This window comes from Poecilia reticulata, linkage group LG22 (genome assembly GCF_000633615.1).
Source record: "Poecilia reticulata strain Guanapo linkage group LG22, Guppy_female_1.0+MT, whole genome shotgun sequence".
In the NCBI taxonomy this organism is placed as follows: Eukaryota; Metazoa; Chordata; class Actinopteri; order Cyprinodontiformes; family Poeciliidae; genus Poecilia; species Poecilia reticulata.
This window is the reverse complement of record NC_024352.1, coordinates 22355185-22375927: the sequence shown is the minus strand read 5'-3', so window position 1 is coordinate 22375927 and position 20743 is coordinate 22355185. Positions and strand designations below refer to the sequence as shown.

The 20743-nt window shown below is 40.6% G+C and overlaps 1 protein-coding gene and 1 long non-coding RNA gene across 5 annotated transcripts in view; one reads left to right on the top strand and one right to left on the bottom strand.

The window, feature by feature from the left end:
* The window catches only part of bahd1 (bromo adjacent homology domain containing 1), a 32591-nt gene extending 15508 nt beyond the window's left edge, over positions 1-17083 (top strand). For 3 of the 4 annotated variants that reach the window (XM_008399998.1, XM_008400001.1, XM_008399999.1), the window contains 6 exons: positions 7331-8915; positions 12117-12517; positions 14479-14638; positions 14718-14797; positions 14966-15057; positions 15791-17083. In XM_008399998.1, the coding sequence (XP_008398220.1) occupies positions 7412-8915; positions 12117-12517; positions 14479-14638; positions 14718-14797; positions 14966-15057; positions 15791-15983 (2430 nt within the window). In that variant the 5' untranslated portion in view covers positions 7331-7411 and the 3' untranslated portion in view covers positions 15984-17083. Of the gene's footprint in view, positions 1-1925; positions 2444-7330; positions 8916-12116; positions 12518-14478; positions 14639-14717; positions 14798-14965; positions 15058-15790 lie in introns of those variants that run through there. The other variant, XM_008400002.2, reaches the window with a different exon arrangement.
* Positions 2681-7894, bottom strand: LOC103458879 (uncharacterized). Its single transcript, XR_532635.2, has 3 exons — positions 7809-7894; positions 3021-3098; positions 2681-2923 (listed from the first exon to the last, which is right to left on the bottom strand). It is a non-coding gene; the product is annotated as an uncharacterized LOC103458879 (long non-coding RNA).
* Positions 17084-20743: the final 3660 nt, after the last annotated feature.

Here is a 20743-nt window from a genome sequence, read left to right as displayed (position 1 = left end):
CAGCTTTCTATAACTTTCTGCAGCCTTCGACAGCTCCCTGTACCTTTTTAGAAGCTTTCAGCAGCTTTTTACAGCTTCCCGTAGCTTCATGCAGCTTTCTAACGCTTTCAGCAGCTTCCAGCAGCTTCCTGTATAGTTCCGCAGCTTCCAGTAGCGTGTGGCCGTGTGTTTGTTGCAGCGCAGGTCAGCCCTCGGCAGCCTGTCCTTTCCTCTCGCTCCCCCAGCGTTCACGCCTCATTAACTCAACACACTCGGCTCCTTTACCGCTGTTAATTACACATCGTAAAGCTCATATTGATAAGGGCAATCAGCGTTTACACCAATTAAGCTCAATTCTGACGGCACGCCAACATGGCGCCACTGACTACATCAGTGTGTTTTAAGCTGAAAAAAATGACCTTTAAGTGGTGAAACTATTCAAACAGCTTGAGTGAGTCAATGAGCTGAGAGTTTTATCAACGCTATGTTGCACATTAGCACTGGGTTTTATATGTTTTGTGGAAAAATATCAGAAAATAAAAGACTAATTGCTCATAATTGGACTAAATGCGTCATTAGGAGCAGAGGATGCAGTAAATGAGCCTAATCTAAAGGGACACATCTCTCCATGTTCTGCTGTCAGCGACATGAGATTATTAGTGATTGTCTCTACATATATTTATCTCAGTACTAGTGAAGTAGACAGAGATGAGGTTGTTTGCAGGAATGAAGGAAACAAAGCTGCTAATTAGTAATGCTCGTTAGGAGCAAATAAACAGCTGCTAATTAACCGGGGAAGCTTCAGGAGCAGCACCTATAATCAGGCGAGGAGCAGCTGCGGTTTAAACTTTACAAGCTCCTTACTGCCTAAGTTTAGACAGGAAAACGTTCAGTGAAGAGCTCCTGTGTGCAGAGTTGGCACTTTCTGCGTTGCTAAGTCAGTTTTTGCAACATCTGTTGTTTCTCCACCGAACGTGAGGGAAATGGCAGGATGCTGCTGGTGCCAGGCCTGGGTGTGGATGTCTTACGCTGTTAACAAAATGTCGTTTTCGACAAGTTGAACGTAAAATCCGCCTGCAAATAAAAGAGTTTTCTTTAAGTTTTTAACGGTTTCTCATCCCTGAAATTGACAAGCTGCTAAAGAAGACAGAAAGCAGTTCAACGCACCTCAGTTTTCAGCTTTTTTTATTTCTATCTGTCATAAATATAAGCTATAGTATAACTAAGATGCTAGCCTCGTTAACTTGTGTATTGTAAATTCAGCTTGTCTTACTTTCAAATAGTTAAAATACTATGGCACTTAAATACCACGCTGCATTTTAAAATCCAAATAATTTTAGTTTTCTGCACCTGTGAGGTTAAAATCCATATCCACAATAACACAGATAAAATGTAAGCTATTCACAAATGATGCTAATGATAGCAGCAATGATGAAGCAATTGGTGTTGACTTGTTGGTGTGGAGGGGCCCAAATGAAAATCTGCTTAGGGTCCAGAAAAGGCTTGGGCCGGCCCTGGACATGTATGAAGATATTATATTTAATGGAATCTGAGAACTACCTTTCTGATGTTTTATATTATTGTGGCTTTAGGAACAAACAAACATTTTCCATTACAAATGTGCGCAAATCTTTGTTTCTATTCTGCAAATGTAGAGAAAACACAATTTTGCAACTGCAGCTAAATAAGAAATGAAATGACATGTAAATAAACTTGTTCATAGATAAATCATTAGCAAAGGTGCTAATGCTCATCATCTATCAGCCATCAGAGAAGACGGTAGGATTTTATTCAGGCATGTACAAAACACTTATACGTTTACATTTTCCACACAACTTTTTATTTAAAAAATCCCATAAGAAAACAAACGGTTTTCCTCCTACTACTTCCTGTTGTCTTCTTTTGCGTTTTCGACAGTAGTAACATCCGGCTGTTGATCACGTGACTCCTTTGACGCTGAAAGTGTTTCAAAAATAAAACTGCAATGGAAGCTCGAAAAACTTTAGATTTTATTTGTGCTTCAATTTAACGAATTTATTTTTCGTAATTTCCATTTTTGCAATTTTATGAAACGCAGCTACGGACTTCTTGTTTCTCGCGTGATCACTTCCTAGCGGAAAGTTTGCTGACTGTTGGCTTAAAATAGACCCATTCCAGCAGATCAGCAAAACCACACTCTGAAAATGTGCTGCTGAGAGTGAAATCCGTGGGTGACGGCTCGGTCCAGAGGGACCAGTACGCGGGGTTCGGAGGGATGTCCCGGCGCACGCATGTGAACGCAGACAGCGCATGAATATTATCTCCAGCATGCCGCTTCGGAAGTAGGTCACCGCTCCGCCGATCCGTGCACATGTCTGCAGCTGCTGCGGGCTGCTCGCTCCGTGGATCGCCGTCCGCCTCGCTCCGGGTCCGAGCCGAGGTTCGGAACTGAAGACGGGCTGGGTCACCCGGCGGGACGCAGGAGGTAATCGGCTTGAATTCGGTCCCAGCTGGAGATGATCGCGGTCTGCTGCAACAACTCTGCTGTAATCCGAGCTGCTGCTGCTGCTGGTTCCGCTAGTACCGAGCGGTTTACTCCCTCAAGTCCGTCGGAACCGAGATGTTTCGGGTGTTTTACCCCCCTTTCTGCTTTTCTGATACTTCTCCTGTAACGTCCTGCATGCTGTCAGATTGACAACTACACGCTCTTTCCGAGGCGAGTCTCTTTATTTCTTTATGGTCTCAGGCTTGTGATTTAAACGTTTTGCTCGGTGTGATTCGGATTCCTGCGTGGACGTGGGTGTGTTTGTGACTGGCTGGAGCGTGGAGGATGGCGGTTGGTGTTGCTGAACTGCTGATCCGCTCCAGAAAAGTGGAGATATGGGCTCGGATTCCTGCAGCCTCGGGGCTTTCTGCTCTCATGGTGACAGCTCTACACCATGTCCTCCCGTCCATCCTCTTCCTCCTGAAGATGAAGCTACAGCCAGTTTAATACGCCATCAACAGAAGAGAGAGAGAGAGCGCCACCTAATTCATCTGTCATTGGGGCTTTATTTACTTACAGTTGCTCTCAGCTTGAGGGTTAATCACCCAAAGAGCTCAATCATGAGCATTTAGGGGTTGCAATTTGCTTTCCGTCCCTAATAAGAGAACCCATTTGTTACAAATGGTTAAAATGTGATGCTAAATGTAAAAAATGCATGTTAATATCATTTTTTAAATAACTGAAGCTTTGTGGTGACTCTACTGACAAAGGTGTATTAGGACCATTAGATGAGAAAAGAAAGGAGGAGCAGATTTCTGCCAAGGAAATTCAGAAATTTGGAGATTAACATCATACATTTTCTGGAAAAATAAAAAAAAATTCTCACCTTGAAAAGAGGAAAATTAGCAAGAAAACATTCAGAAATTTGTAGATTAATCTCAGAAATTTCCTAGAAAAACAAAGAGATTTCTGAGTTTGAAAAGTTGAAAAAATTCTAGCAAAAAAAGCTTGAAATATTGAAGAACGGAGGTATTTGAGAATCCGAAAAAGCTGGAAAATTTCAGAAGTGAAATTTCTTCGACTTTTCAAACTGAAAAAATTCCCCAAGTTTTTCTTTCTGGGAAATTTCAGATTTTTTTTTTCTAGTAAATTTTTGAGTTTTCAAACCCAGAAATATACTTTTTTTTTTTTTTTTTTTACTTTTTGAGATTACTATCAACATTTTTTAGCTTTTCTATGAAATCTTTCAAATCTCAAACTTTTACATTTTTTTTGGCTGAAATTTACTCCTCCTTTATAATTTTTTTTCTATTTACCGTTTCCCTAAAATGCCGGTGTGTGATCGTTCCTCTTTAGGTTTAGTTTCTGTTCAGTTGGATTCACTTGTTGCCAACTGCTGCATTATTAATAAATTAAATTCCTTAAACAAATATGCACCAATAAAACAGAACTTCACTAGAAAGCACAGCTAGAAATCATTTATAAGTTCTGAAATCTGGATATAGTGATGGACCTGAACCTTCAGAGCCACATAAAGACAGTTACAAAGTCAGCCTTCTCTCACCTGAAGAACATTTTCAGGATTAATAAAGTTAAAACTTTAATGAACATTAAACGGTGGTACTGAAAGACATTTTAAATATAAAAAACAAAACAACAAATAAAATAAATTAAGTCTCCAGTTTTTGGTAGAAAGAGAAGGGAAAGAGAAAAACAATAAATCATAAAAATGGAAATTCTTGAGCTCGTTTTAATTTATCATGCAATTAACTGACTTCTTGCTCATTTTGACAGACTAATTAATTAACCACATCTAGTGGTTTAATGTTATGAAATGTGGTTTAGTGCAAAAAAGCTGAAGGTTTTACTGTTGTGCAATATATTTTCTTTTATATGCATAAAACAAAAGCAAATATCCCAACATGTGAATGTGGAATTTGCAGAAACTACAGCAAAATCTGTAGTTGCCGTTTCTGGTTGGTCTCTCCCTGAGCTCCTGTCCTTCAGCTGCACGCTTGTCCTATTCAAATGGAGCAACTTGATTTGATATCCGCAGACAGAAACTCAATGCGAGGCTCCTTCTGTGTGCTTATTACGTGGAAATTAAATTTCGCCCTCATAGATTGTGTTTCATGGTTCACCGAGTTATTCGGCAGTAAGGGCTGAAGACGGGCCAGTGAGATTGTTTGGAAATGTCCACCACAGGCAGTTAAAACGGGTTTGCGTTTGTTTACATGCGTGTCTCTGTGTGTGATCGGGAATAATGTTTATTGGAACAGGCCGCTGCTTTCAAGTGAGAAAGTCTCAGCATTTTCCACTGTGATGGAGAGAAAATATCTGCTGTCTGTTCTGTAATCTTAAAAACGCTCAGGGCAAAGCCTATGCTCATTTTTGGTTTTCAAATCCTTCATTTAGTGTCGCCTGACTGCAAGCTGTCATCATAAAAATACAGCAATTTGCTGCTCAGTTGGTCGGTAAATGAAGTGGTGTGACACTTGAATCCGCTCGCCGGCTGTCAGATGTGTTTTCATGCGTCACAGCAACAGGTTTTCAGCAATAACATGACATTATCCATTTTTATGGGGGCATACTCCGCTGCAAATACAGAAAGGCTTAAGTGCTGAAGGGAAACATTGAAGTGATAAAGCAGAAAAAGTGGACAATGAGAACAGAAACTTATGCAAAATCCACTTTTTGCACGTTTTTGTACGTCCATTTGAGTCTCAGCTGCTTCTAAAAACAGTCAAAGTGCTTAAAAGAAACATCAAGAAGTTTTCAGCAATAAATGAATGTTTTTTGGTGTCTGGAAAATGAGCTGTATCAAAACTCTCCAAACTGCTAAGTTACATTCCATGGGCATTACGCTGTTACCTAGCAACCCCAGCCAAGCCCAACCCCGTTACCTAGCTACCCAAGTAGAGCTCCAGGAAGTTTGGTCAGCTGGTTTTACCGCTGTATGCACTTCTGGAAACAACAGGTGTTTTGTTGTTGACTTGCCATCCGGAAACAAACCGCTGCACTCTTGTTGGTTGTGCAGAAGGCTCCACTTCTACTTTTCAAAGACGTACGTTTTCATGTGTGAGTGTAAAGCTGCCTATTTGGATTTAAAGTGAAAAGAGACCCTAAAACAGCTCATTCTGAAAGAGATCAGATTAATGAAAGCGGATTAGGGCCACTGAAAAACAAATAAATTATGACTTTTTTCTTTCTCAGAATTTTTTCTAAGAGTTTTGACTTTTTTTCATAATTCTGACATTATTCTAAGAATTATTTTTGTCTCAGGATTTTAACTTATTTTCTCAGAATTTTCACTTTTTTGTCAAAATATTTTTTTCTCAGAATTCTGACCTTTTAGAATTTAGATTTTTTTTCCCCTAAGAACTCTCATCTTTCTCAGAATTTCGACTTTTTTTCTAAGAATTACGCTTTTGTCAGAATTCTGACTTTAAGGATTCTGACTTTTTTCTCAGAACTCTTTTCTTTCTGAATTTTGACTTTTCTACAAATTCCTTTTTCCACAGAATTTAGACTTTTTTCTCTGAATTCTGACAATAAGAATTCTGACTTTTAAAATAATTTTCTTTTTTTTTTCTCCAAGACAAAAATTCAAATTCCTTTTATCGGTGGCAGTAATCATCTTCCGTACAACTATAGGCATAATGAAGGGCCTATAGCTTTAAGAACTGAAGTTCTGTTCCCCTCACAGACCGATCATAACCTCTTCAAGGAACCAGATCACCTTTAAGGTTTCTCCATCTTGAATCTAAAGCATTATTGTGAAATCTCGGTGCTTTTCCAGCTAAAGAGCCTCTTCATATGAAAAGACGAGCATGTTGACTGACTTCTCGGAGGTCAAGTGGGATAATTGTGTTGCTCCATGGCAGGAAGAGCGATCCGTCTTCTCCTGCTGCTGCCACACAGAAAGGTCAGCCTCAGCTGAAACATCAGGAGCTGCGAAGGCCTTCGGGTCGGCGCGTTGGGTTCCTTTGTGATCTCAGATAGATGAGTGAATTGCATCAAGAGCTTGGTGGAGCGCTTTCTCCTCTGGAGTTGCCAGAGTCGGTTTGATGTGCGCCACAGCAGCTTGTTGACATGGAAACCGAGGCGGCCGCTGCGCTGATGAGCGTTTCTGCCACCAGTTTTTGTAGAAATGAGCTTCTGGCTTGTTTTTGCTTCCAATGGTGCAGATTTGCTGCTCAAGTTCCAAAATGGCAGAGAATCATCTAAAAATCTGCTGAATTCGAGATAAATGATCCACAAATCTGTGATGAAGAGAGTCTGATTAAACATGTTCATGTGTGAATGTTAGACCCTTCGCCTTTGAGAGGCTGAATGTTTTTAATTTGAACATCAGGATGATTCAGATTACAGATAATTTCATTTTCTGGAAAAATCTGGAATTTGATTCAAGATTTTTTTGTGCAGATGATTAAGGATAGAAAAAAAACATGGAAACTATTTGTTTTTCCAGATTTTATCTTGAATCCCGGTTTCTGAAACATCCATCCATCGTTCTTTTTTATTCATTTGTCCTTTCTTTTTCTCATTTACTCATCCATCATCCCTCTGTCCTCTTATATTTTCCTCCATCTGTCCTTTTTTAGTCCATCTATCCATCCATCTTCTATTTTTCCATCCTTTTTTTCCCCTGCACATCTTTTTAATCCATCCATTTGTCTGTTTGCCCGTCTTCTTGTTTTCCATCCATCCATTCGTCCATCACACACAACCGACTCCTGGAAAGAAGCTAGTTGTGCTAAATTTTCTATTTTACATATTTTTATAATTCTGATGACATTTTGGTAATTTAAAATCTACTCTAACTGGAAAGGCTCACTGCATGTGACTGATTGCTCTCGGTTGAACGTGTGCTGTGTCTCTCCACAGATTAATGCCGACCTGAAGCCATCTGCTGCACAACCTGTGGATGACGAGATTTCGGCACATCTGCTCGCTGATGCTGAGATCATGGTGAAAGCTCAACAGAGCCAGCAGCCGCTGCAGCGCGGGAAACTGCAGAAGAAGAATGCTTGCAAGAAGAAAGGGGAACTCAAACAGAAGGGAAATGTGGGAAAGAATGAGATTATTAAAAAACGAAAGAGGGACGTAAGAGGCTTTTATCACCGGAAGACGACTGGAGGAGTCGGTAAAGGAGATTCCTTCTCCTGTTGCGTTCTGCTGACCCGTCTGGATGAGAAACGAGTCGTCAACAAGGTAAAGAGTGCAAAATATAATCTGCAAAGGAGCGTCAAGGTCAAAAAGAAAAAGCTCTCCGTTTCAAGATCCACCAAATCTGGACTTGTGTCAACTTCCACCGCCAATCAGCAAACTCCAGAACCAAAAAGCAACCAAGAGGACGCCTTACTCATGCTAGCTTCCCCGGTTGTTGAGCCTCGCCGGCGGAGAATGGCCTCCCTGAACGCCGAGGCCGTCAACAGTTTGCTGCTCTACAGAGACGGCTCCATGATGGCCAACCTCACAAAGAAATCTCAACCGTCAGGCGAAGACGCGGACAGGGATCCAAAAGCCAAAAATGTTTCTGCAGGAGGGAAAAGAGCCAAAAAACAGAAGGATCAGGCGGAGAGCATCGACTGGTTGAGTTTGCTAGCACCGACGCCGCGACGTCAAGCAGGCCTCACCGCCGCCACGCTGCTCAAACTCACCGGTTCCCAGTACAAAACCAAACGGCAGAAGAAGACAGAGTCCGGTCAGGGCGGCTCAAACGTTGACCCTGTCTGTGGAGGAACAACGCAGACCAAAACGAGAAGACCGCACGACAAACCAGACGAGCCGCTGAAGCACAGACAACCGGACGCAGAGTTCCCGGCTCCGTCCAAAATGAGCTGCTGCTGCGGTCTGTGTCAGCCGGGCGCCGCGGCGGGGCACGGCTTCCAGCGCGGCTCGTCGCTGGGATTCCCCTTAAAAACAATCAAAGAGGAGCAGATGGAGGCAGAAGTCACTTCCTGCTTTTGCTGCTCCCAAGAGAGATGCGTGGAGTACTGTCACAGACTGGCCCTCTTCCTGGAGGACAAGACCTTTCAGGAGCCGGAGGACGGCTCAATGTCCGACGTGTTCCACCACCACCACCATCACCATCACCACCACCACCACCACCACCACCACCTCCAGTCGCCCCATTCAGTCGCCCACCCCGCCGCCATTACCATCAGCCCGCACACGTACACTTGCTTCCCGGGCTACTACGTCCACTTCACCCATCCGGACGGCCCGCCGTCGCCGATGGCTTTGTGCCCGAGGAGCAGCAAGAGGCCGAAGCTGCACCCCAGCGCCGGTCCACAACCCTCAGGGATCAGACACCCAGTTTACTGCTGCACTTCAGTGGAGGCGTGCTACGGAGAGCCCTGCAGAATCAACGGCTACTCCTATCCCGGTGTGATTCCTGCCATCACCAGAGGGGGGTGCTCTTACACCCCCAAAGACTGCGCCAAATGCAACCAAGGCATCAAAAGAGGTAGGCAGACGTCAGAATGTCAACAATGCATTATCAAAATTTTAGTCTGGATTTAAAGGACCTCAGTGTTTCAGCTGTTTTACAGTTTTCTGGAAGTTTGTTCCGGATTTGTGGTGCATAGGAGCTGAATGCTGCTTCTCCATGTTTGGCTCTGGTTCTGGGGATGCAGAGCAGAACCAGAACCAGAACCAGAAGACCTGTGGGGTCTGGAACGTTGCTATGACAACAGCAGATCTATAAGCCGTTCAGTGATTTATAAACTAAAAAGTCTATTCTTTGAGATACAAGGAGCCAGTGTAGGGACTTTAAAACTGGAGTTATGTGCTCTATCTTCCTGGTTTTAGTCAGAACACCAGCAGCAGCTTCTGGATCTGATTTATTTGTTAGTCAGACCTGTGAAGACGCTGTTGCAGTAATCAATGCGACTAAAGATAAACGCATGGATGAGTTTCTCTAGATCGTGCTGAGACATCAGTCCTCTAATCCTGGAGATGTTCTTCAGGTGACAGAAGGCCGACTTTGTGACTGTCTTAATGTGGCTCTGAAGGTTCAGGTCAGAGTCCATCACTACTCCCAGGTTTCGGCCTGATCGCTGGTTTTCAGTTGTAATAACTGAAGCTGTGCATTGATTCTAGATCTATAACTTTAGATCGCTCCTCTTTAGGTCCAAAGATAACTTCAGTTTTGTTTCTGTTCAGCTGAAGAAAGTTTTGGCACATCCACACATTTATCTAAGCATCTGTTCGGTGATTGGAATGGTTCAAAGGTCACATGGTGACATCGTAATGTAGAGCTGTGTATCATCTGCATAGTTATGGTAGCTAATCTTATTTCCTGTCAAATAGATATCGAACAAGAGGGGTCCAGGGATTGAGCCTTGGGGAACAGCACATGTGTCTCATGTCCGCTTGGAAGAGAAATTACCGACTTAAAGAAAGAAATCCCTGCTCTTTAAGGACGATTCGAACCAGCTGAATCAATATGACAATATTATCGTATATCACGGTAACTTTATCGTCCAGCGAAAATTATCGCGACAGACGTAGACGTCACTCCGCAATGTTTCCTATTTCCCCAAAAATAAATTTCTCCAACATGATTTAATCTGGTTTCTGTTCATCTAACTTTTACAAAAATATGTTTGCTTTTTCCCCCTTATTTATTAAAACTGTCTTCATGTCGAGTCAGAAATCCTCCTCCCACTGCTGCTGCTGTCTGCAACAACCAATCAGAGCCAGGAGGCGGGTGTTAGCGCTGCCAATCAATCTCCGGTTTGCGCTGCTCAATGTGTGCTAATGGTGGAAAAACTAATTACAACTAGAAGAAAACCATTTATCCACCTACACCTACTAAAATTATACACTTTTACTTTACAGTATTATTTACAGTATTTCTCGTGATTCCTTTTAATGTCGTTTATGTTTATAACTAAATTTAACATTTTTAAAATAAATTAAAGTTCTAATTTGATTCCTTCTCTCCACATTCCTCATGTTTTATTGTTTTACGTTTGCAGAAAAAGATTTTTTCTAATAATTTGCATATAAGACAAATTATGCATTTTTTAAATAATTATATATAAAGCATTCAAAAATGCTTTATGTTGGTAAAGTTTATAATTATATAAACTTATTTCATTTTTACAAATTAAACTCCTCACTCCCTTATTCCTTATCTGCCTCTGAAATATTCTGCTTACGATGTTTTTTAAGCACCTTGGTTGTGGTTGAACATTGTGATTCATGGTGGCAAATGAAACTGAACTCTGAGGTAGAAAGGTGCTGCAGCTCATGTCATGATGCTTTTGTGTGTTTTTATCTCTTTAATTCGGTGCAGTTATTCCACATTTGACAACTTAAACTTCACTGGTTATTTATAATTGATAAAAAAATCAGGCGATAAAGTCAGTGTAAGTGCTTTAAAAGCTCTTAACAGCGAGCCAGTAGTCATTTAGAAAACATTCCCATTGCAGTTGGATTGTGCTTTTATGTTGCATGTTTTAATTGCAAGGTTACTTTGAATGCATTTCCTGTTTGGGCAGCCAAAGCGGTGCAGTGCACTAAGAATAGCTGCCTTATCTGACCCATTATAAAATGTCAGTCAACTGGGAAGTTGGTGAGAGAGAGAGAAAAAATAAAAAATCAGAAACAGGGCAGGACCTCTTTTGTCTCAGATTGAATGCATGCGGCTGCAGACTGAACCGAAACCTGAGCCGACTGAAAGAGCTCAAGTCGAGAAATTAGTCAGAACAGAAACGGTGGATGTATACGTGAACGTTTGTGTGTCTTAAAGCACCTGAATGTGACCTCCATTTAAAAACAACAAAACAAAAAAAGAACAGGCTTCTTTCCTCTGAACACTGAAGTCGTTTGTCACTTTCTGCGGCTCGGTGTGTGAACGCTGGCGCTGTCGTCTACCGCAGGGCCCGACTTTAATCTCAGTGGAAATCTCTGGCCCTGTTCTCATGAGACGCTTAAACACTGGAAAGAACAGGTGTGAGCAATAATAAAGGTAATGATGCCTGAGCTTTATGCAGCAGATTTTCACGCTGTCGAGTCTGTTGGCTTACTGTCACACTGGGGCACAGAAATGGAAAAGGAGATATCATTTAAATGCCATTAGTAATTCCTTTTCTTTTCATTATTCTGACACGTCTGCTGTGGAAGTGGCCGGCGGTCCGCCCACGCTGCGGTGTCACTTTACCGACGCTCATTCTAACTTTTCTGGGAGATGTTTTACAGATTTGGTTTGTGTCTCTTTAACTCTCCTGTCAGTTTTGTGGCACCTCTGGACGCTTTGCATGAATAAAAAGCTTCTTGTTTTAATTCCTTGCATGAATGCAAAGGTTGGAGATTTTATTCTGAAAAAGCAGCTTTTCTTTAATTGTCTATAAATCAATGCAAAACGAAGGATTTGTACAGTTTTGGCGAATTACCGCTCTGAGTGTGGTTTTTTCAGCAGATGGCCCTTTTTGAGTCTCCAGTTAACGATTAATCATTATAGATTATTTCAAAAATTCATTCATCACAATTAATTAGGGCTGGGCAATAAAACAATAACAATATATATTGTGAGTATTCAATACCCTTTTACTCGAGTAATTTCTTGAACGGCCACATTTTACGTTTGAGTAAAAATATGTTGAAGTACCATTTTTAGGTATTCTGCCAACGATTAATCGTTTCCTGCTCCTCCCTGCAGAAGAATACTCTCCGAGCCTCGGCGATCACCACGGCCCGTCCTTCATCCCCATGTGTCCCACCCCCAGAGTCCTGACTGGCTGCCCCGTTCCCACTGTGCCTCCTGCCGGCCAATCAGTGCCCCACATCCAGACGCCGCCCTCTGACCCCTGCCGACCCCAGCCGCCGCTGCAGGTGGCGAAGGAGTGTCCGCAGAGTGCCAAGCCGCCCCGCAGCGGCTCGAGGTCCGGAGCCCGCGGCGGCCTGGCCGTCCCGCCTCTGAACCGGGACAAGAACCAGAGGCTCAGCGCCGCCTCGGTTGGAGGGCAAACGGTTCCCAAGCAGCCGAAGAACAGCCGGCAGAAACCCACCAACGGCTGGAGGTCGCTGGGCCAGCCCTTTGAGAAGGAGGTCTTTGTTGTTGTAAGTAGACAGTCTTGCCAAAAGACTTTTAGCATCCTTCAAACATTCTCCATTAGATTCAAATTCGCTTTCTTTCTTCCAGCTGGAGGAAAAATGTTGGTAAAATAAGTCGGATCAGTTTTGTATCCACTCACAAATTAGCCTGGACACTGCAAAAACACTACATCTTACCAAGTGTTTTTGGTTTAGTTTCTCTTGAAAATATCTTGGGATGTTTGAAATAAGACAAAACTGACTTGTGGGTGACTTTTCAGCCAGATTTACCAGCTTGTTTTAAGTAAATACTTTTTTTAATATTGATGAAAAAGTTCTAGTTCTTTCTGATTAGAGGGTCGTCTTATATTTTAAAGAAGGAATGAGGAGATCATTTTATTTTTGTCTGGGTACTTTCAATCAATGTCATGATTATTTTAAAGGTTGCCTTTTATCCTTCCTTCACCAATTTAGGATAAGTTTACCTGCTATACAAACATGTTCATTACATTTTTTTCTGCACTAAATTACTCTTAGATAATGAGATTTTAGTAAATTCTGCCTGTTTTGAGCTGTTTTAGGGTCTCGGTCACTTTAAATCAAAACAAGCTTCAGCTGGCCACGCCCCGAAACTCGATGTTTATACTCGCATGTGAAAATGACTGCAAACAGATGCACAATTACACAACTGCACATCTTTGAAAAGCAGAAGTGGAACCTGCTGCTTAACCAGCAAGAATGCAGCAAGTGGTTTAAGGATAGTAACAAAACACTTTGTCTTTTCCAGCAGCCATTGTACAGCGCATGCAGCAGTGAAACCAGCTGAACAAACATGCTGGGGTTCCAGTTGGGTTACTAGGTAACAGGCCTGGGCTTCTGGGGTTGCTAGGTAACGACTCAGTGCCTGTGGAATGTGACTGAACAATCAGAAGGTTTTTGAAATGGCACCAAAAAACATAAATTTATTGCCATAAAATGGCTGGATGGGTTTTTCTGTGTTATTTTGAGAAACAGTTGAGATCCAAATAAAAGTACAAAAACATGCAAAATGTGAACAGTTTCTCTTTAAATAAACCGCTTGTTTATCCGAATGTTCCTTTAAAAGATAAAAGAAAATTCTCCAGCAGCTTGTCTCTAGATCAGTGGTTCTTAACCTGGGTTCGATCGAACCCCAGGGGTTYGATGAGTCGGTCTCAGGGGTTCGGCGGAGCCTCTGCTGCGGAGATAAAGACACACTTGTGTAAAGTTGTGATGATGCCCCGCTTTGCCATCACTTGCTGCTGAGGATCACGTTACATTGCTTAGCCAATCAGAGCTGCGGAGGAGGCCTGATTGAAGGAGCTCCACTCTCAGCATGGATCTAAACTTGTGTCTTTATTTACTTCAGCAAAGCTCAAAGTTTTTACCAAATTCTGTAGCTTTCTGTGTTCTTCTAAATCTGCTCCTTAGTCGCATCTTTTCGGGGTTGCTGCTGCCTCTAGTGGCGTGGGGGTGGTAACACAACTAATATAATTACATTACTAAATCAGAATACCGCAAAGTCTTTATCATTTATTATAATTTTTTCATTCTCTTAAGAATGTAGAGCTAATTAAATGATCTAAACAAAACCTTAAAGTGGTTCCAGTTTCTCTGTATGGCCAACCTGTTGAAACTGTGGCAGATTTTAAATACCTTGGGTTGTTCCTGGACAGTCAGATCAACTTTGCTGAAAACACTGACTATATTTTGAAGAACTGTTCTCAGAGACTCTACCTTTTAAGAAGACTTGGTGATCATGGGGTGACCCAACTAGAGTCTAGTTGGGTCACCCCTATGTCTTGAAATTTGGGGGGGGGGAATCATATTATATTTATCACTACAGAAGGGTTCAGTGAATGCACATATGAAATTGGTGGGTTCGGTACGTCAAAAAAGGTTAAGAACCACTGCACTAAGGACTCACTGTGTTTTTGTTCATGGGTATTTTCTGCTCCCTGTGTTTTCAGGGAGAGGAGGCTCCGGTGTTGAGGAAATGCTTTGAGGGAATCCGCAGGGACGGCGACGAGATTCGCGTCAGAGACACTGTTCTGCTGAAGTCTGGGCCCAGAAAAAAGTCTCTGCCTTATGTGGCCAAGGTGTCTGCGCTGTGGGAGGAGCCGGAGTCAGGTACGTCACCATCACACAGGTGAAGGAAGCTGAACCGGTGAGGGAGAACTGACCGGTACGGACGTCTGTGTTTCCTCAGGAGAGCTGATGATGAGCTTGTTTTGGTATTATCGTCCAGAACACACGCAGGGAGGGCGCAACCCCACCTTGCACTGTGAGGTAAATGGCTGCCATGTTTACAGTTACACTAAATAAAACCTAGCAGCTAAAATGCGCATGACTGCATGACAGAAGACACTCTGGCAGTCAAGAAACATGCAGAAAGTAGCAACTAAAAGGAAAAGCTGGACTTTCCTTCTTTTGTGCTAACTGAGCGTCTCTCTGCAGAATGAGATCTTTGCCTCCCGTCACCAGGATGTCAACAGTGTGGCCTGTATTGAAGACAAATGCTATGTCCTAACATTGGCACAGTATTGTCGGTAAGAAGGGCATCTTTGTGTGTTTTAGTTTGGTTTTTTTATTTCAGACGTTCTGCTGATTAAAAAATAACATTTTCTGAAGCGCTGGACAATAAATCAATAACGAAATAGGAGATTTAGGCAGAGGAAAGGATCAGCCTCAACCCAACCTCTCACAGCCAGTTAAGGAAAGTTTGTGGAATCAACTAACTCGCTCACTCTTTGGTTACCTAGCAACAACTTGTAGAGTAACTGGTGGTTACCTAGCGACACCCTGCTGAGTAATTTGCAAAGCATCAGTTTAAAGTTTCACCACAAAATAAAAAACAACAGAAACTGTGGATAAGAGTTTCCAAACTAGTTTCTAGTTTTAAAAACTAGTTTTGGTTTTAAAACTAGAAACAAAACTAACTTTCAAGTTAGCTTCTACACCAACTAGAAACTAGAAATCAGCTATTTTCTAGCATGAAACTAGCTCAGAACTAGTTTAGAGACTAGAAACTAGTTTAAAAACTTGTTTCATTTTTAAACTAGAAACAAAACTAACTTTCTATTTAGTTTCTATACTAACTAGAAACAATTTCCTAGCTAGTTTCAAGCTAGAAGCTAGTTTAGAAACTAGAAATTAGTTTCTTAAGTAGAAACTAAAGTAACTTTCTAGTTAATTTCTAGACTAAGTGGAAACTGGACAGAAATACGTAACATGTTGTGTTTTTGCAGTGCACTGAAACCTTCCTGTGTTTGTTCTGTGCAGATTTTGTGCCTTGGTAAAGCGCCGCAGGGAGGGCGTCCGCGACAGCGCCACCTCCCTCGTTGTGCCGCCCGTCCTCAGCAACGCCATGCCCACCCACCACTGTGTGCCCGATGACGTCGACCCAGAGCTGGTTCTGTTCTGTCGACACGTCTACGACTTCCGCTACGGACGCCTCCTGAAGAACCTGCAGTAGTACGCGGCGCTGCACAGGAGCGGATCGTGTGACCTTACTGACATCCTCCATGAGTTTTAATCGACTTCTTACGGGGCTTTTAAATAGCTTTGAACTGTTTATGTTTGAACACCTTGCATTTTGCTCGGCAGTCATCTGACGTGATGCATCAGTTACCTGGCGGTGTGAACGGCCTGTGGTGATGTAGCAGCTGTCTGAAGAACATGGAAGTTACTCTGCTGTAAAAAAAAAAATAAAAAAAAAAACGCTACTGTAGCTCTTAGAAATGTGACGTTTGACAGACCTGCAGCTGATGTTTCCTGTGAGTGTTGCTGCCGTCTGCCTGGTGGATGTCAGACAGCTTTGATCATTTTTACCGCATCTCATCTGATTTCCCTCTGATTTGAATATGCTAAATATCACAGATCCAAGAGTGAACTTTACTGGTTTGTCTTAAAAGTCTGCTTTGAGGTGTAGCTAATTATTTAGCTTTAAGCTGCTAGCAGTCAACTTGCAGAGTTAAAACTTGCTGCTCTAGTTGGACGTCACAGAAAAGTTGTTGTTTTCAGATCAGGACTCATCCACAGGAACAGTTTCATTTAAATAAATCCGCCTTCTGCTGTTTTAGCACATATGGAACATATTAGAACCTCCTGATGTGAATTTAGTGAGAAAAACTGAATGAAAAAGATTTTCAAAGTCACAACAGAGAAGATAAATTAATCAAACATCAACAAACCTTTATAACAACTCCACATCTCTAGTCTCTAATATTTCCCACCAATATGAAAAATATCAATAACCTTCATTTTCTTTTCTAATTAATCAAACAAATTTTTCAATTAATTTATTAATCTGATGATGAGTGACACTTGACCGCACATAGATGGACTTATTATCCTCCAAATAATTTAATTTTATTAGTCTATTTCTTATAAAACATAAACTTTTGCATATTGTAAAATATGTAAACCTTTTAAAAAGTTAAAATATAAAAATTTTTCTATAAAGTTCCAGCTCTAGTATATAAAATATATACAATCAAGCTCTTATTATTTACATATTTACATTTTTTAAAAGTTGAAGTGAGCTGGAAATAAACAATGAGGGAGGGCGATGAGGCTGTTTTTATTGAACAATCATGTAGACTAAACATTTAAATTTTACTTAGTAAATATATCAATCTTCACGGCATAAATTAGATTTATCCATTTACATTAACTACACAACAAATCAAGCAAAAACAACTGAGATTATTATTTAATAATAATAATCTCACGTTTTTATGGTACTTTGAGGCTCCAATCTACACAAATAAGTTGAAAATGTTTTATTTATTTAATTTGGACAGCAGCAAAAAGTCTGAACATGGTCAAGAATTTATTCCCAGAAAAACATAATCAGTCAACAGATTTAAGAGTTTATTTTAAAAAGTTTCAACAAAAGTCTTCAAAAGTTTTTGGATCTTTCTTTTTTTTTCTTTTTTTTTTTACTAATTAAAAATTAACCAATTAATTTCACGTGAAAATGAGAGAAATTCAGTTTTATTAGGAAGCTGTTGGTGTGGATGTAACCTGAACTCACCTGAGTTTTCAACAACAAATATAAAGTAGAAATGCAACAAAAGAGGAAAGTTTTTCCATCATATCCACAATGAGGTATTTTACTTGGTGTCGATTATCGTTCGGCCATTTCTGCCTCCTCACGGCGTTCAGTGAGCCGATGTTTTCTGTGTCGCATTTAGATTTGTGATGAAGACAAATTTAAGACGTGTATTTATTTCTGTACGGCAAAAATCTAACTTCTTTGAGACTTTTGGATGATACGGCTTTCATTGTTTGAGTTGCAAAATGAGCCTCTAAGGATTTTTTTTGTCGAAATGTTAAAGTCAGAAGATGAACCCGCAGGACCAAAATGTACTTTGGTTTCATTCTCCTTTACAGAAGAAACGTTTTTCCTCTTCACCTGAATGCTACAATGATTTTACACCCATTTTCCTGTGCCCTTCAGCCCGCTGCCTTATTCCCAGCCTTCGTCTGAGGAAGATGAGCTCGTCTTCATCCGAGTTGTGAAGCCTGTAAGTGTTGCTTCCCAAACGCTTCCAGTGCTTCCGGCTCCTTTTTCACCAGTGGAGGAACAGTTCATTTCTAACATTGATGATTTTTACCTCTCCCACACTGCAAAAACACAAAATCTTACCAAGTGTTTTGATCTAGTTTGTTGTGTAAATATCTTAGTTTTGTCTAATTTCAAGTAAACTAACTTTCAAGTAACTTTTCGGCAAGATGTAGCAGCTTGTTTTAAGTAAATAATTCCTAAATATAGATGAAGAAGCACTAGCTCCACTGGCAGATTATTTCACTTGTAACAGAACATTTTCTCTTATTATTAGTAAAAAAAATCTGCCAGCGGAACTGGAACTGGGTTGCTAGGTAACAGGTAGCGCTTGGCTGGGGTTGCTAGGCAACGGTGCAGTGGAATATTCTACCATTTGAACTAGCACTTTTTCACCAACATTAATAAATTATTGACTGAAAACAAGCTCCTATATCTTGCTAAAAAGTTACTTGTAAGTTAGTTTTGTCTTATTTCAGCCGTCCTAAAATGTTTGCACTGGAATCTAGACCAAATTAAGCACATTTTTAATAACTCGACTACATCCGATGGCAGAAACGGGATTTGGAGTGAAAACGAGTCTCAACAGAAAGTTTTGGAAGCTGCGTGTATTTCAGGTGTTGCTAATAAATAGGCTGTCAGCGAAAACTTAAACGAATTAATGGCAAATTTTCCACAAAAATGTTTAAAACATTTGGTTTGAGTGATGCTAAGTCTCACCTCTAGGTGGCAGTATTTCTTACTTTTACGGAACTGCTGCCTCAGCTTTACTTGATGTCGAGTTATATCCATGATTATTGCTCTGAGTAACAAAAAGTCACTTTTAACATCATTCATGAGCGCAAATGTTGTAAAATTTGTGATTTTTAGTTACAAATGATAACAAAAACAATCCGAAAATCCTGAATGGACTGATTAAAGTGAAAAGATGTTAAAGAATATTTAATTCCATGAAGTACTTAAAGCTATTTATTAATATTTTAGCCGTTTGTGAATGAGTTTTGTATCAATATAATCTGTCACAACTAGCCCTTTAAGAACATTTATGATTTAGAAATAAAATAAGGACTTTGTTAAAGTTTGACACGACTGCAAAACGGCTCCCTGCACTATTAATCTACAACGTTAACGAAGATGCATCTCGGCAAATTATTAAACGAAAAGTTAATTTAACAATTTATTTATCTTCTTGTGTAATTCTGATGGTATAATATTGTTTCACTGCATTTTATCAATGTTTTTCTGAGACCCTTCCTCCTATCAACACTCATGTTTATTCGTTCATTTAATCAGACGCTAAAGGGATTCTTCAGATTTTTGGAAGTGGGGTTCTGTTGAGAGAGCATGACGGGTCAGTAGCTTACCTCTTGGCTTCTTCTCTTTACATAAACACAGCTTAGTTTTCTTCTGAATCTGAAGTTATTTACACTGAAAACTGAGGTGGTCTCTATAAGTTTGATCTTCTCATGTGAAATTTTAAGCGTGTGTTGCCATAGTAACGACCTGAAGGGGAAATAAGGTGGTATAAGAGTCAATATTTCACCTTTAAGTTGCTGCTAAACTTCTGTTTTAACCTTTTTTTCCTTCCATTCATATTTTAAAAAAGGTTAACTCCGCAAAACGACAGAAAGCGGACTCACAGATAATCTGTAATAAGGAATTATGAGATTTTCTGTCTCATTTGGCTCTCTGTGCCTGTTTCCATTAACTGTTCCTATTCCAGGAGTTTACGGAGGAGAAGGACGTGTCGTCTGAGTAGTTTCCCAAATGCCTTCTTTGTTTGTTGAAAGACGCTGGTCTGATCTTGAATCAAAGAAATGTTTGCACCAAATAAATAGACGAGAGTTGAACTCATTCCCAGGTGTAGAAATACCTGAATGTTAGTCCTTGTGTGGATCTTCCTTTGTATTCTTTGCATGGAAATATCTTGGAAATATTAATCACACCACAGATTATTTGTATGGATTCAAATGAACTTCTGTAACATTAGATATAAGATATTGTAATAAATAATATATGAGTTCAAACTTTGTATCTCGTCTTTTTGTTGTTCGTGTGGTTGTCTTCAGCTGCAGGAATCAATGTTGTCCACATGAGGGCGCTATCGGACAGAGATTTAAAGAAGCTCAACACACTTGGAATAAGATGAAGCTTTTTTTTAAGTCAATCGTTTTTAAAATGGGTACAAAAACATTAAAATGGCAGAATTTTTTTTCTTTCAAAATATGAAAAATGTTTGCTAGTGGAATGAGTAACTTTATTTTTTAAATCTACTGAGATATTTGCAAACATCAGCATGTTTAAAGAAATGTAAACCCCCATATTTATATCAGCTCAAACAGAATGACTTGGCTACAGTAGCTCACTCAAAGTTCAGACCTGATTGAAATGTTGTGATGAGATCTCACCACAGCTGTGGATATCTCTATTTACAAATGTGTTTTTCTGCAAAACGTGTTTCTTCTTGCTACTTGATGATCTTAGCAGGAAAACTCCACACAGCTCAGATTCAGCGTTACCAGTGTTAACAGCGTTACCACTTAACACTGGTAACGCCTCAGCGTTACCAGTGTTAACTCAATGCAGCAACCAACCAACTCGCCAACCAACTCACCATCCAACCCACCATCCAACCTACCATCCAAACCAACCAACCAATCCACCAT